The 15,045-nt window shown below is 47.8% G+C and overlaps 1 protein-coding gene across 3 annotated transcripts; it reads left to right on the forward strand.

Annotated features, from left to right (window-relative positions):
- Positions 1–323: 323 nt before the first annotated feature.
- On the forward strand, positions 324–14,232 carry LOC132581109 (ras and Rab interactor 1-like). 3 transcript variants are annotated; one of them, XM_060252179.1, is made up of 8 exons: positions 347–422; positions 508–587; positions 725–799; positions 3,245–3,430; positions 4,927–5,041; positions 10,931–11,003; positions 11,816–11,907; positions 12,974–14,232. In XM_060252179.1, the coding sequence occupies exons 3-8, from the start codon at positions 764–766 to the stop codon at positions 13,108–13,110; spliced, it is 639 nt and encodes a 212-aa protein (XP_060108162.1). In that variant the 5' UTR covers positions 347–422; positions 508–587; positions 725–763; the 3' UTR covers positions 13,111–14,232. The 3 variants fall into 3 exon arrangements, with proteins under 3 accessions (XP_060108180.1, XP_060108171.1, XP_060108162.1); XM_060252197.1 differs by lacking the exons at positions 508–587; positions 725–799 and having other exon boundaries at positions 324–467; positions 3,250–3,430; XM_060252188.1 differs by lacking the exons at positions 508–587; positions 725–799 and having other exon boundaries at positions 345–422; positions 3,250–3,430.
- Positions 14,233–15,045: the final 813 nt, after the last annotated feature.

A 15,045-nucleotide genomic window follows, 5' to 3' on the forward strand; every position in this document is an offset into this window, starting at 1 on the left:
GAATCAGCATTGCTGTCAGATGTCCAAGGAAGGAGAGCCCACCACCTCCTGAGGAAGCCTGTTCCACTTAGGAATCACTCTAAATGTCGTCAGAAAGTTCTTCCTGATACTTAGTTGAAAACTCTTTTGATTTAATTTTAACCTGTTGGTTCTGGTCTGACCTTCTGGGACAACAGAAAACAACTAGGTTGTTAAGGGGAATGTTCTTTTTATAAATCTTAACTGATCAACATCTACAGGTAGTTCACGATTCTGTTTCTTTTAACTGGGACCTTTCACTTTTCAGCTGTTTTCAATTTAGAGACATGGTGTCCTTTTATAATAGGTCCTTGCCACTAAAAACCTTAGCCAACATTTAAAAAATTCTGAAGGACATTCCTCTTGTTTAGTTTTCTGATTGACAATTTAGTCTTTAGGTTCGGGTGAGTTAATTGCATCTCTAGGGGGTCTTTATCATAAAAATTAAGGTTGGTATTTTAATTGACAGTTTTGTGTGATTTTTCCAAGTCTTTACAGATAAATTTGACTTTGAACATTATAGAAGTCTCTACATGTTGGTCTGAGTAATACTTTGATGACTGGCACTGGTAATGTTTACGATTTTCATAAATCAATTATTAATAATATAATAAGGGCTCTTATTTTATTAATATACGGGTCCAACTCTGCTAAAAATGAAAGGTAAAATAAATTCCTGACTTGTCTTGCTGACAACATTTTCTAGAAAGTGGAGAGGGAAACAAGGGGATCTGCTATTTTGGACATGATTCTCACCAACAGGGAAGAACTGATTGATGAGGTAAAGGTACTTGGCTCTCTGGATAGTGGTGACAATATAATTTTGGAATTTACAGTCTTGGGGAAGGGGAAAGGTGTATGTAATCAGATATATAGGTAGGACTTCAGGAAAACAAATGTTGACAAACTTGAAGTTATGCTGGGTAGTATCTCATGGCCAGAAATACTTAAGGAGAAGGGGGTTCAAGAGGGGTGGGAGTTTCTTAAAAATTAAATATTGAAGACACAATCACAAAGAATTCCCGTGAGTAGGAAAAATGGGAAGAGCCTAAAGAATTCAGGGTGGCTCCATAAACAGCTCTCTAAGGACTTGAGAAATAAAAAATACTCATTTAGGAAATGGAAGGAGAGCCTTATAAGCAAGGATGAATATAAACAATAATCAGTGCTTGTAGAGAGAATGTTAAGAAAGCTAAAGTTCAGCATGAGCTTAGACTAGTGAGAGATGCTAAAAACAACAACAAAAATGTTATTTTCTTACATGCAAAGTAAAAAAAAGAGCAAGGACATGGTAGGCTCATTGCGGGGAAAGGAAAGTGAAATTGTAACAGGTGATAAAGAGAAGGCAGAAATGCTCAATTCCTGCTTTTTTCAGTCTTCCCTTCTGAGGGAAGGAAGCATAACAAAAACAGAACATGTGATGAGGAAAGGAAGTTGCAGCGAGTGTTGCCAGGTCTGACTCAATAAATATTTGGGGACATTGGGGGCGGAGCCAGGAGCAAGGTTGTCACAAGCATGATTGAACTCCAAAGGTAGTTCTGGCCATCGCATTTAAAGGGACTGCACACATTTTAAATGCCTTCCTCTTCATTGGAAATAATGGAGAATGGAGGCAGCTTCTTTTGGGGCTCATAGAATTTGAACCTCTGGTTCAATATTTTTGAAACTTGTGGGTGGTTTTGAGGAGAGGCACCAGATGCTATCCTGAAAAACTGGTGTCTCTATCTGAAAAAAAATAGCCTCCTCCAGGGACCCAGATACCTGCAGATGGATTCTCCTTTATACCCTATAGGAACTGGTCACCATAGGGTATAATGAAGTGTCCAGCAAACATCTCCCTCCCCGTCCCGCTTTCTGATACCCCTGAAGTGGCCGGAGGGCCTCCAAACCGGGGGATGCCCTGACCCCAATTGGGGATTGGCAATCCTAGCTGCAGCCTAGGATTGGCATAGGGGTAGTATATAAACATGTCAGTTCCTTAAATGAAACCAAGTCCTTGGGGCCAGATGAACTGCATCCAAGGGTATTAAAATAATTTGTGGGTGTAATTTCTGAGCATCTGGCCATTTTTTAAAAAAGAACAAATGAGGTGCCAGAAATTGGTATCAGTAAAGCTTTTGATAAGGTTCCATATAATATTATTGTTGACAAATTGGTAAAATGTAGTTTGGATCCTATTACTGTTATGTGGATCTATAACTGGCTGAGAGATCACACCCAAAGAACACTCGTTAATGATTCTTCATCCTCTTGGAGAGAAGTGACAAGTGAAGTGTCTCAAGGATCTGTCCTGGGACCTGTTTTGTTTAATATCATTATAATTTTTAAATGAAGGAGTAGAGGGAAAGCTTATTAAATTTGCAGATGATACAAAATTGGGAGGGGTAGCAAATACAGTAGAAGACAGAAACAGGATCTAGGATGATCTTGACAGGATGGAAAACTGGGCTAAAACAAATAAAATTAATTAATTTCAACAGGCATAAATGTAAAGTTCTGCATTTAGGTAGGAAAAATCAAATGCATAGTTGTAGGATGGAGGAGGAGTATGTGCGAAAAGAATCTAGGGGGCTTAGTGGACCATACACTGAACATAAGTCAGCAGTGTGATGCAGTAACTTAAAAATGCAAATGCAATTTTGAGCTGTATCAACAGAAGTATAGTGTCCAGATCATGCGAAGTGATGGTATTGCTTTACCCTGCTATGGTTAGATGTCACTTAGAGTACTGTGTTCAGTTTTGGGCGCCACATTTTAAGAAGGATATAGACAAGCTGGTATGCATCCAGAAGAGGGCAATGAAGATGCTGAGGTGTCTGGAGACCAAGTCTTATGAGGAAAGGTTGAAGGAACTGGACATGTTTAGCCTGGAGAGGAGATGACCGAGTGGTGATATTATCACCATCTTCAAGTACTGCTGCCAGCAAGATTCTTGTGCCTTTTCAAAGCCCCATCGTATGTGCAATATGCAATAGGAGCTTTCTCTCCTACCCTTCTACCCCCCATGATGATGTTTCCATGCTTGAGAAATATGCACCTCCTGGATTTCTGCCTGCAATGCTTAGAAATCCAGCCTAGATTGGGGGTGGGGGATGGGGAGAGAGCAAGTATTTGTTTGTCTGTCTGATAAATCACTGAACAAAAGCAACTTTTTTCCAAGGGCTAATTTGCCTTTTCTGCTGCTCCTCCCTGTGTTTACTGTTTTTTTCCCCCTTTCCCCTCCTAGTTCAGGATGACGCAGAATCCCATCTATGATTACCCGAACCCCCATACCAGTCCCCAGCAGGAGGTGCAGACATCTCCACGGAACATCAGTCTGATGGGCCGGCTACGATTCACCCAGCCTATTTGGCTGCAGATAGACATCAACTCAGCTACAGCCCTTCACATTTTGCATCGTGAACCTCCTGGGGTGAGGATCAATGTTTCCCCAACCCCTGCCTTGATTCAAGTGCGTTTTTATTTTACCCTTTTTCCCAAGGAGCTCAGAACGGTATACATTTCCACACCACCAGTGAGGTAGGAAAAGATACTGACCCATGGTCACCAAGCAAGGGTCATGGCAGAATCAAGATTTGCATCCAGACCCCTAGATCCTAGTCCATAAATTGAGGGCTTTTGCAGAGTTGCACAATTTATGCCAAAGCTATTGGGACTAACTGGTTAGTTAGTTCAGTATCCTGACTCAAATTTAGCAGTGTGCCTTGGCTGCACACAGTGGAAGCCCTTTGTTCTCAGTATGCTGGTAGAGTTACAAAGTTCCAGAGAGTGACTTTTCAGTTTCAAGATTAATAATAGTCGTTTTATTTCGGAGTTGCATTCTAGATAAAAGTTTGAGTCCACTGGCACCTTTAAGACCAACAGTTTTATTCACAGTATAAGCTTTTGCCTTCAAGCTTAAACCCAGAATTAAAATTTCTTCTGCTGCTTCAGACCAACATGGCTTATCTGGGGACTTTGGGGACGGAGCCAGGGGCAAGGTTGTGACAAGCATAATTGAACTCCAAAGGGAGTTCTGTCCATTGCATTTAAACGGACCACATACCTTTTAAATGCCTTCCTTCCATTGGAAATAATGAAGGATAGGGGCACCTTCTTTGGGGGCTCATAGAATTGGATCCCCCACTCCAATCTTTTCAAAACTTTGCGTGTGTTTTGAGGAGAGGCATTGGATGCTATGCTGCAGATTTGGTGCATTTACCTTAAAAAACAGCCTCCTCGAGAGCCCCAAATATCCGTGGATCAATTCTCAATTATATCCTATGGAAGTTGGTCTCCATAGGAAATAATGGAGTGCCCAGCAGACTCCCCCCCCTGCTTTCTGATGACCCTGAAGTGGGGGGAGGGCCTCCAAACTGGGGGATTCCCTGCCCCCACCTGGGGATTGGCAACTCTATTCTATCTAGTTAAACTTAGAGCTAGAGTAAACTGCATTGGGTGGGTCTGGATGCAGAAGCATTCAGCCTCCATTGCGGATGTGTGTGAGAGAGCGAGAGTGTATGAGGGGGAAGGAAGAGGAAGGAAGAGGAAGGAAGAAAGGAAAGAAGGAATTTTCCAACACAGACCTAGCAACCCTAGGAGATTAAGGACACAGTGTTTGTGGGTGCATAATTAAACTATTATGGGTTTTTCCTCTTTTCAGTAGACTCCATCTTATACAATGAGTGTGGCTCTTACAATGTATATTCGTCCTTGTTGTGCTCTCCTGACTTTGCTTCTCACTCATATTAGTCATATTACCAGGGCTTTTTAAAAGCAAAAGTCCAGCAGGAACTCATTTGCATATTAGGCCACACCCGCTGACACCAAGCTGGCCAGAACTGCTTTCCTGTGTGTTCCTTCTCAAAAAAAGTCCTGCTGATATTACACTCTCACTGTCTCCCCTTTTCTGCTTTCCCCCTTCCCCAGACTTTTCTGGTGCGCAGATCAAACATGCGACAATGCATGGTTCTCTGCCTGCGTCTCCCAGACAATTCATCTTCAGGTTTTGTGACTACCTATTGTCTCCACCGGGAGCCTACAGGTAAGGCCAGTGTAATGTACTGAGACGAGACGTGTTGAAGGCAACATGCTTTATTAGCAAGGCAGGGCAACGTGGGCCGAGTCCCGATTATATACATACCCTGGAACAACCCTCAGTCTGGCCAGGTCCAATCCTGGCCAGTTAAACTTCCCACCACAGATTTTGATTGGTGAAGCGTATTTGCGGAGCTACATCCGGGGACCAGTGGACTTCCACTGGTCACCTCCGTAGCATCCGCTGTGTTGGAATTTCGGGATTGAAATGCAAGACACAACACTCCTCCCCCCCAGTTCAAGACACGAAGTCTTTCAAGTAGGATGGCGCCCTGCGTTCCTGGGTCGACCTCCTCGAGGTTATTTGGGGAGTTGGAGCGGCTGCCGTGGCTGGCGGGGCGGCTGGTTCCTTGTGGTGGGGTGACACCGGAAAAGGGCTGTCCGTCGCCTGTTGCTGTTCCGGAATCTCCTCTCTGGGGGGGGGGTGCTCCCTCTGCTGTGGTGCTCTTCCGCCTGCATAGTCAGTGTGACCGGCGTAGGCTGGGCAGCTTCCGGGGGTGTTGCTGTTAGTACTGCCCCGCTTCCCGCTCCCCCGATAGCTGTCGGTTCTTCTGGCAATGTGCGACGACGCAGCTGGTCAATATGCCTCCTTAAGATCTGGCCCCCCCTCCGACGAGACCTCGTAGGAGCGGGACCCGGTGACCCGCAGCACCCGGGTGGCTAACCACTCCAGCCCGCTTGCAAAGTTCTTTGCGTATACCGGATCCCCTGGAAAGAATCCCCTAGCGGCTTCCCTGGTTTCGGGGGGAACTGCGGAGGTCTGTAGCCCGGTCAGGATGCAACCTGTCTAGCCTCATGATCAACTTCCTCCCCATTAGTAACTCGGCAGGGCTTAACCCCGGTGACAGGGTTGGGGGTGATTCTGTTATCAAATAGGAAGGCTGCCAGGCGATGATCCCAATCTCCCTGTACAATGCAACCCAGGGCCTCTTTAGTAGTGCGCACCATGCGCTCTGCTTGGCCGTTGGTGGCTGGATGGAAAGGGGTGGACCGAATGTGCTGGATGAGGTACTGATTCAAGAACTCCTGGAATTCCTGGGAGGTGAAAGTGGTCCCATTGTCTGTGATGAGGGTCTTGGGAATCCCATGAGTGCAAAAGACCCTTTGCAAGGCTTTGACCGCCGCCACGGTGGAGGTTGAAGCTACGGGAATCACTTCCAACCACTTGGTGTATGCATCGACTAAGATAAAGAATATCTGACCCTGGTATGGCCCTGCAAAGTCTAGGTATAACCAGGACCACGGCCTCCTGTTGGACTCCCAGCGGTGGACAGGGGCACTGGGTGGATCAGGTTGGGACTCTTGGCATGGTTGGCACCTTTGAACCCACCCTTCTATCTCCTCATCCATCCCTGGCCACCATACATAGCTACGTGCCAGGGCCGTCACGCGCACTATCCCTGGGTGTGTTTTGTGTAGGGCTTCCAGCACTTGCTTCCGCAATGGAGGGGGGGGAACCACCACCCTGCTACCCCAGAGAAGGCACCCCTTGTGCATGGACAGTTCTTCTCTGCGTGATGCGAATGCCCTGAATTCTGCGTTCAGTTTGCCTGTGGGCCACCCCCTTCCCACCCAGTCTAAAATGTGCGTGAGGATGCAGTCTCTACCTGTGGCCCTAGCTACCTTGGCAGTGTGGTAGAGTCTCTATGAGCATCACATGGTGGGCGGGAGCGGGATCTGGGTCCATAGAGGGCAGTGGCAGGCGGCTGAAGGTGTCCATGTGTCCCATAGCTTTGCCGGGGCGGTGGACCAGTGCATATGTGTACGAGTTGAGGAACTGGTTCCACCGCAGGACGCGCTGTGACAGAATTTGCGGTGTCTGGCAGTCTGGGGCAAGGAGGCCCAGTAGCGGCTTATGGTCCGTGGCGATCATGAAACACCTACCGTACAGGTAGTCGTTGAATTTATGCACACCCACCACTATTGCCAAGGCCTCCTTGTCTACCTGGACATAGTTGCGCTCCACGGGGGTCAGGGTCCTCGAATAATAGGCCACGGGAACCTCCCTCCTGTCCGGGAGTTGGTGCTCCAGAACGGCGCCCACCCCATACGGGGAAGCATCGCAAGCCAGAATCACTGGTAAGGATTCGTCAAAATGGTGGAGCACATCATTGGAAACTAGGAGGTCCTTGACTGCCTGAAAAGCGGCGGCCTGCTTCTTTTCCCAGACCCACGGGGTGTTTTTATTGAGGAGCCTATGAAGGGGTTCTGTGATGGCCGCTTTGTGGGGCAAAAATGAATGATAAAAATTTAATAATCCCAAGAAACTTTGTAACTCCATCTTGTACGTGGGGGCCGGGGTGTGGACAATAGCCCTGGTCTTGTCGGCCATCGGGTGGATTCCCGCAGCATCTACTGCAAACCCCAAGAACTCTACACTCGACACCCCGAGGGAACACTTCTCCCACTTTACTTTAAGTCCCGCTGCCTGAAAACGGCAGAGTACCTCGCGCAGATAGCTGCTGAACTCCTCAGTGTCCTGGGCGGCGATCAAAATGTCATCAAAAAATGGTTGCACTCCGGGGACCCCTTTGAGAAGAGCATCCTTTATGCTCTGGAAAATCCCTGGAGTCACACTAACCCCAAATTGCAACCGTCGCACCCGAAAAGCTCCCCTGTGAGTCACAATGGCCTGGGCTTCTGCTGTCTCGGCGTCCACCGGGAGTTTATTTTATTTTTTATTTATTTATTTGGGATTTATATCCCGCCCTTCCCACGAATGGCTCAGTTGCTGGTACGCCTGGGCCAAGTCCAGTTTCCCAAAAATCTTAGAGCCTGCTAGGGCTGCCAGTACGTGGCTGACCACTGGAACGGGGTATGGGTTGTCCTGAAGTGCCTTATTTATTGTGCACTTGTAATCAGTGCATATGCACACATCTCCATTCGGCTTCACTGGAGTGACTATGGGTGTTTCCCATGCAGCATAGGATACCGGTTCTAGCACTCCCTGGGCCGTGAGGCGGTCCAGCTCTGCTTCTATTTTTGGTTTAAGAGCGAACGGAACTCGCCTGGCCTTCAGCCTTATCAGTCTCACATGGGGATCAAGGGGTAAGGTGATGGGAGGCCCCTTATAGCACCCCAGGGACCCATCAAACACTTCCGGGAATTCCCGGCACACATGCTCGAAATTTTGCGTTCGCATCTGCTGCACCCCCACTATTTGAATACCCAGCGGTCGAAACCAGGCCAGCCCCAGTAATGTGGTGAGCTGGCATTTGACCACGAGAATGTCCAGCTTGCCCTTAAAGTTCTTAAACTCTACCCTTACAGTGGCCCAACCCAAAATCTATACAGGGTTTTATTGGAAGTCCCGCAGTATGAAGTCCGCTGGTCGCAGCCGGGGCCAGCCACGGGGATAAAGTTTTCTTAGAGACTCCTCTGAAATTATAGAGATGGAGGAGCCCGAGTCCAGCTCCATTAGGCATGGAGCACCCTCGATTAGGACCGACACCCTGACCTTATCTGGGGTGGTGAGGGGCAAGTTAATTACCTGCAGGCTAGTCGATGCGGTTGAACAGGCATCGGTCGAGTCGTGGTTGGTGGACTGGCGTCTGCGGGTGGCCTTGGCCCGGCAAGCCCACGCTATGTGGCTCACTCTTCCGCAGTTCCTGCAGTCCACGTTGCAGTAGGGGCAGTCCCGGTGCTCGTGTGGATCCCCACAGCTGGCGCACTTGGTGTTGGCTGGTATCTCTGTCGCTTGTAGCCACGTGGGCGCTCTCGGCCCCTTTCATGGTTGGCGACATAGCTGGTTTCCTCCTCCTCCTCTGGGTTGCCCGGTGCCATCTCCTCTTGGTGGACGGCTTCTGCTCGCAGGTTGTTGTAAGCTTTGGTGGCTCTCTCGAATGCAGTGGCTTCGTTGAAGGCGAGTTGGAGCTTTGCGAAGAGCTTTTGCTGCAGGTCCCAGACGAAACGATCCCTCAGGGCTTCATCCAGCTTGTTGGCGGAGGGCGGCCAGGTAGAAGGCAGCTGTCTCTCCCACCCCTTGATCCCTCTTGTGGAAGAGGAATCAGCGGGCAATGATGGAAGGCTGGGGCAAGAAGTGCCCAGTCAGGAGCCTATCTCCTCGAATGTTTTCTCCATGATCTTCGCAGGGGCCGAGAGACCCTTTGCAATCTCGAATGTGGCCTCCCCACAGACACTCAGGACCACGTCTCTCTTATGGCTGTCGTCTGTAATCATGTTCACTCGTAGGTAGCAGTCGACCCGCTCCGTGTAGGTCTCCCATCTATCGGGGTTGGCGGGGTCAAACTCTGCAAGGTGGCCCGTCATCCCACTTGAGTTAGCCATGACGGCGGTGGGCACTTCCGTCTCCCTCGAATGCGTGCCTTCCTCGTCTCCAGCCAGGTCAGTGAAGTCCCGCTTGGGGAGTTACCTGGCTAGAATCCCACCTTCGTTGCCACTGTAATGTACTGAGTGACAAGACGTGTTGAAGGCAAAATCACAAGGCAGGGCAACGCGGGCCGGGTCCCGATTATATACATACCCCGGAACAACCCTCAGTCTGGCCAGGTCCAATCCTGGCCAGTTAAACTTCCCGCCACAGATCTTGATTGGCGGAGCATATTTGCGGAGCTACATCCCGGGGACCAGTGGACTTCCACTGGTCACCTCTGTAGCGTCTGCTGTGTTGTAATTTCGGGACTGAAATGCAAGACACAACAGCCAGCATGGTGTTTAGGGGGCCAGAAAGAGAGGAGAATGCTGGTGGAAGCCCTGAATTCTGAGGGTAGCCACCTTTGAATCCAACAGGGCTCCCCCTCCTGTATGACATGCAGAAAAATTCAATGCATATTCTGTCTTGCTTTCTTCCTGACTGAGTAGCTTTTTACAGGGAGAGAGAGGCAACATATTCTTAAATGGCAGCAACATATTCAGTCCTAATTCCCTCCCTACAGCTATTTGAAAAGGGCAGAACCTATTTAATGTGAAAGAAAGATATTCAGCATATGCTCAGGCAGGACGTTGGGTCACTAACTTGCCTGCAACCACACTATTTATCCAGTTGTACAACTCAGTGTTGAGAGACTGAGGGAAAGTGGTAGACAAAGTCCTGCCTCAGCATTTAGAATTACAACCAAATACCCAATCAGCCACAAAGCTAATTTGGTGACTTTATTTATTAACTTAGATATTTATAGCCAGGGGTTTTTTTATCTGGAAAAAGAGGTGCTGGAACTCTCAAGAGGAAAGTGAAGGAGAAACACATGGGTGCCCCTCATGAGCTCTTAAACATTTTAAAATAATTTTATTTCCACAAAGGTTTTCAGCAACAACTTTCCCCTACACTCCCCCAGGGGAAAAAAGCCCTGTTTATATCTCACTTTTCTCTGTGTTTGGCCTCCAAAGTACATTACAACACCACTCTCCTCTCCACCATTTATCTTCACAGCAACTGCCATGTGAGGAAGGTTAGGCTGAGAGAGGGTAGCTGGGTCAAGGTCACCCAGCAAGCTTTCACAGTACAGCGAGGATTTGAACCTGGATCTTCCTAGTCTAACCACTGCTCCATTCTGTTTGACCTTAGGCCAATCATTTTCTCTCAACCTAACCTACCTTTACAGTGTTGTTTTGAGGATAAAGGGGAAGAGGGGAAATCTGTGTGTGCAAGGGAGAAGAGAACTGGGTAAACATGTGATTTAGGACAGGATATCCTCTGTGATATAGAACATGTTATATAGGACAGAATGCCATAGACAGATTTCAGATAGTTGGTGACTGGGCATATATTCCGGTGTTCAGAGGTTATTTGATATTTTTCCCAAAAGAGAATTTCAGGCAAGTTCCAGTGCTCGTTCTGAGAACCAGCAAACCCTGCTTACTTTCTTCTTTTGTCCAGTCATCTCACTCGAGGGCTCTGACATGAAGTTTCCCAGCCTCTTGCATCTGGTCGCTTCCTACTGCTCCACACCGTGAGTAGCAATTGAGCAGTCGTGGTCTTGACTCTAACCTGAGCCATCTCTTCCCCAGGACTGAGGCTTGGCTGTAGCTGCAACTGGGCATGCAGGGGTGGGTGTGGAAATGGGCTGCTGCTGCTAATGCATTTTCTTGCAAAAAAAAAAAACAAACACCCCCTTGGAAACAGTTTGCTTCCACATAAGTGGTTTTACAGCAGCATGCCATTTTGGACACTACAGTGTTTTGTTTTTAAAATCCCAGCATATTAAAAAAAATAATTTTGCCAAGTTAGAGAGCCAGTTTGATGTAGAGAGCCAGTTTGGTGTAGTGGTTAAGTGTGTGGACTCTTATCTGGGAGAACCGGGTTTGATTCCCCACTCCTCAACTTACAGCTGCTGGAATGGCCTTGGGTCAGCCATAGCTATCGCAGTTGTCCTTGAAAGGGCAGCTTCTGGAAGAGCTCTCGCAGCCCCACCCAGCTCACAAGGTGTCTGTTGTGGGGGAGGAAGATAAAGGAAATTGTAAGCCACTCTGAGATTCTGAAATTCGGAGTGGAGGGTGGGATATAAATCCAATAGCTTCTTCTTAAGACTTCGTATCCTTCCCATATATGTTAACCAGCAAGACTCAAGGTCAATTTAAAAAACTGAAAAGCTTTCCACCACAATCAAGCTTCAAGACTTTCTTTTTTGGACAACTTCTTATTTGAAATTGAAATTTGAATTCTGGATTTTGAATACATTTTTATATTTGTGCAAATTTCAGTTTGTTTGCTTGTCAAGGTTCCATGTCAGACTCTCTCTCTCTCCTTTCCTGCCCTCTCTAGGGACATTCTCCCTCTCCCTTTGCGTCTTCCCCATGCCATCCGGAAGGCCTCATCCAACCACCAGCTAGAGGCCATTGCACATTTGGAACTTGGTAAGTGTCTTTGGGCTGACCTGGTCTTAAAACTGTAACAGTTCCTTAAAGTTTGCATCCTTTCTCATATGCTCCCTGTCTACAGTCTTACCCATTTAATCTCTTAACATGGGGGCATCTTCATCTCAGTGGTACAGCATCCACTTTACATGCAGAAGATATTAGGGTCATTGAAACATACACCAGAAGCTGCCTTATATGAGTCAGGTAAACCATTGGTCTATTTCGGGCTGTATTGTCTACTTTGACTGGCAGCAGCTCTCCAGAAGCTTTAGACCTACCAGTTTTAACCACTGAAGCGCAGTACTGATCTGGATGAGTGGTATGATGTTCATAGATTATGAGGCTGGGCCAGAGTTCAGTAGAAGAACATGTGCTCTCAGCTCTCCAGTAAAAAAAATTGATTTGGCTGAGTTGGGTCTGAAAGGCCTTGGAGGACTACTGCAGTCTGGAGTACACAATGCCTGGTTGCATGGACCGGTGGTCTGACTCAATAAAACTTCCCACACAGAATACCCCCTTTCCCTCAGTCTGGATACATCAACATTTAATATATTTACAATAAATGCTAATATTAATAACATGGAATAACGTATAATCATACAGTGCTTTGATTTTGTTTTTAAATTATTAATTTAAATATATTTTAAATATTTGCATCTTGCTTTTCTCCTCACCAACAGGACTCTTAATACCTCTTTTCTCATTTTAAGTAAAAGCAACAAATCTTTCCCTAGCACACTGCTTGTTGTAGAAGAGAGTAAGAGTCCAGTAGCGCCTTAAGGACTAACAAAATGGGTGGCAGGGTACTGCTCATTTCTTCAGACACTGCTTGTTGTGATTGAACCAGAGGGGTTGAGAGTGGGGTGCTCTCCAGGCATTTCCTAGCAACCATGTCACATATACTCCTTTTCCAAGCCTGGCTAAAAGGGCAACAGGAACCCGGGTATCAGGTCTGTCTGTTTGTGGGGTGGGTGGGGAGGTTAAGTTGCCTCTGTTCCTTCCCCTCCCATAGAAGCAAGCAGTCTTATTTGTTTTTTTGCTTCCCCCCAACTTAACCTTCCAGAATTTTGGAGCTCGTCCTTCAACACCAGGGAACCTGTCCAGCCAGCCCCATTGGTGCCCCCTGTGGATGTGGGCATTGACCCACTGCCGCTTTCGCTACATAACCCTGAAGGAGAGAACTGCAAGCAGTTGGTCTAGGCAGATACCACCAGAGACTAATTTACTGGAATGCCACTGGGGGACGTGCATGCCCGGCGTCAGCGCTTCAAGAACAGCATGAAGGTGCAAGTCTCCACGGAGGCTGCCAGCCCCCTGACCCCTCCAGCTGCCCCGCCACCTCCCATTCCAGTTTGGAAGAACAGTCCACCTAGTCCACCCCAGTTTCCTGTCTCTTGTGGGGGAAACTGGTCTTCCAGTTGCCACTCATCATTTCCAGTTCCCTTAAAAGCCACAGTGACATCAGAGGCCTACGATGGGCCCTCTGGTGCACCCCAGTATCCTGTCTCAGTTCACGTTTCCTCACAAGCCGCAATGACGGCAGAGGCCTATGATGTGCCCTTTGGCACACCCCAGTTTCCTGTCTCAGTTCAAGTTTCCTCACAAGCCACAGTGACATCAGAGGCCTACAATGTGCCCTTCGGTGCACCCCAGTTTCCTGCCTCTTGTGGGGGAAACTGGTCTTCCAGCAGCCACCAATCACCTCACATTTCCTTACAAGCCACAGTGGAGTCGGAGACCTATAATGTGCCCTTCAGCGATTGTGGGACCAGGGAGAGGGAAGACATGCATCACTTTTTGAGGCCTCCTTCAGTATAGCCTGTTCCCCCTCAGGTCAGCTGTTGCATGTTACAGAAGAGGAACAGACAGAGTTCTGGAATAAGTTTTTTGACGTGTCAGCCTACTTAGGACATCCCAGCCCATGAGAGGGACATGGTGGGCCTTGGGGTACCAGGCTTCCTCCCCCATCCCCCATCCTCTGAGCCTTCTTGATACGTTCCAAAAAATGAGCTTCTGTGGAACTTTGCTGAGGTAGGCATGTGCCAGGACTTCTATGAGAAGTTTACTGGTCAAAGCAGGGAGCAAAGAGGTTGGAACAAAAATTCCCTGGACCCTTTCTAAATTCTTGGGAGTAAAATCTGAAACCTGGGAGTAGCAGCTTTTCAGTTCTCTGAGATTGGGAAATTGTTTTGTGTGGATACTGGAGCTGTCTTATGGGTATTGTTAGTTTTGTTGTGTTATTCTATTTTGCTATTTTATGCTATTTTGTTATTTTAAATATTACAGCCCAATTTTTCTTCAATAAACTGATCATTCTGCTAATTCTTCTATGTCTGCATAGTACAATGCCATGGAGAGGGGAGAGGCCTCAGCAGCCATTTTCTCCAGGGGAGCGGATCTCTGCCATAGGCTTCCCAATCCCCAGGTCCCAGCGGAGGATCCCCTGGTTTTACAGGCTTCCCCCCTCCCCCAGCCAGCTGGCTGGTGGGGGAAGCCCCACCCCCACAGCCATTATGCACCTCCATGAACAATTCCCATAGGGAATGATGGGGAATTGATCTGCGGGTATCAGGGGCTCTGGGTGGGGCTGTTTTTTTAGGTAGAGGTGCCAAATTTTCAGTATAGCATCTAGTGCCTCTCCCCAAAATACCCCCCAAGTTTCAAAAGGATTGGACCAGGGGGTCCAATTCTACGAGCCCCAAAAGAAGGTGCCGCTATCTTTCATTATTTTCTATGGAAGGGAGGCATTTTAAAAGGTGTGCTGTCCCTTTAAATGTGATGGCCAGAACTCCGTTGGAGTTCAATTTTGCTTATCACACCCTTGCTCCTGGCTCTGCCCCCAATGTCTCCTGGCTCCACCCCCAAAGTCTCCTGGCTCCACCCCCAAAGTCCCCAGATATTTCTTGAATTGGACTTGGCAACCCTACTCTGCCAGCTGGAGATCAGTTGTAAAAGCAGATCTCCAGGCCCCACCTGGAGGCTGGCAACCCTACAAAGCATACATGGTTACAGGTGAGACTGGCCCAAGATCACCCAGAGAGCTTTATGGAAGATAATCCACATGGAGCATCTGTGCATGTTGGAATGGCAAAAACCTGCAAAATAACCTCCCCAGTACAGTGTTTGCATGATACA

This window comes from Heteronotia binoei, chromosome 1 (genome assembly GCF_032191835.1).
Source record: "Heteronotia binoei isolate CCM8104 ecotype False Entrance Well chromosome 1, APGP_CSIRO_Hbin_v1, whole genome shotgun sequence".
NCBI classification, from domain to species: domain Eukaryota; kingdom Metazoa; phylum Chordata; class Lepidosauria; order Squamata; family Gekkonidae; genus Heteronotia; species Heteronotia binoei.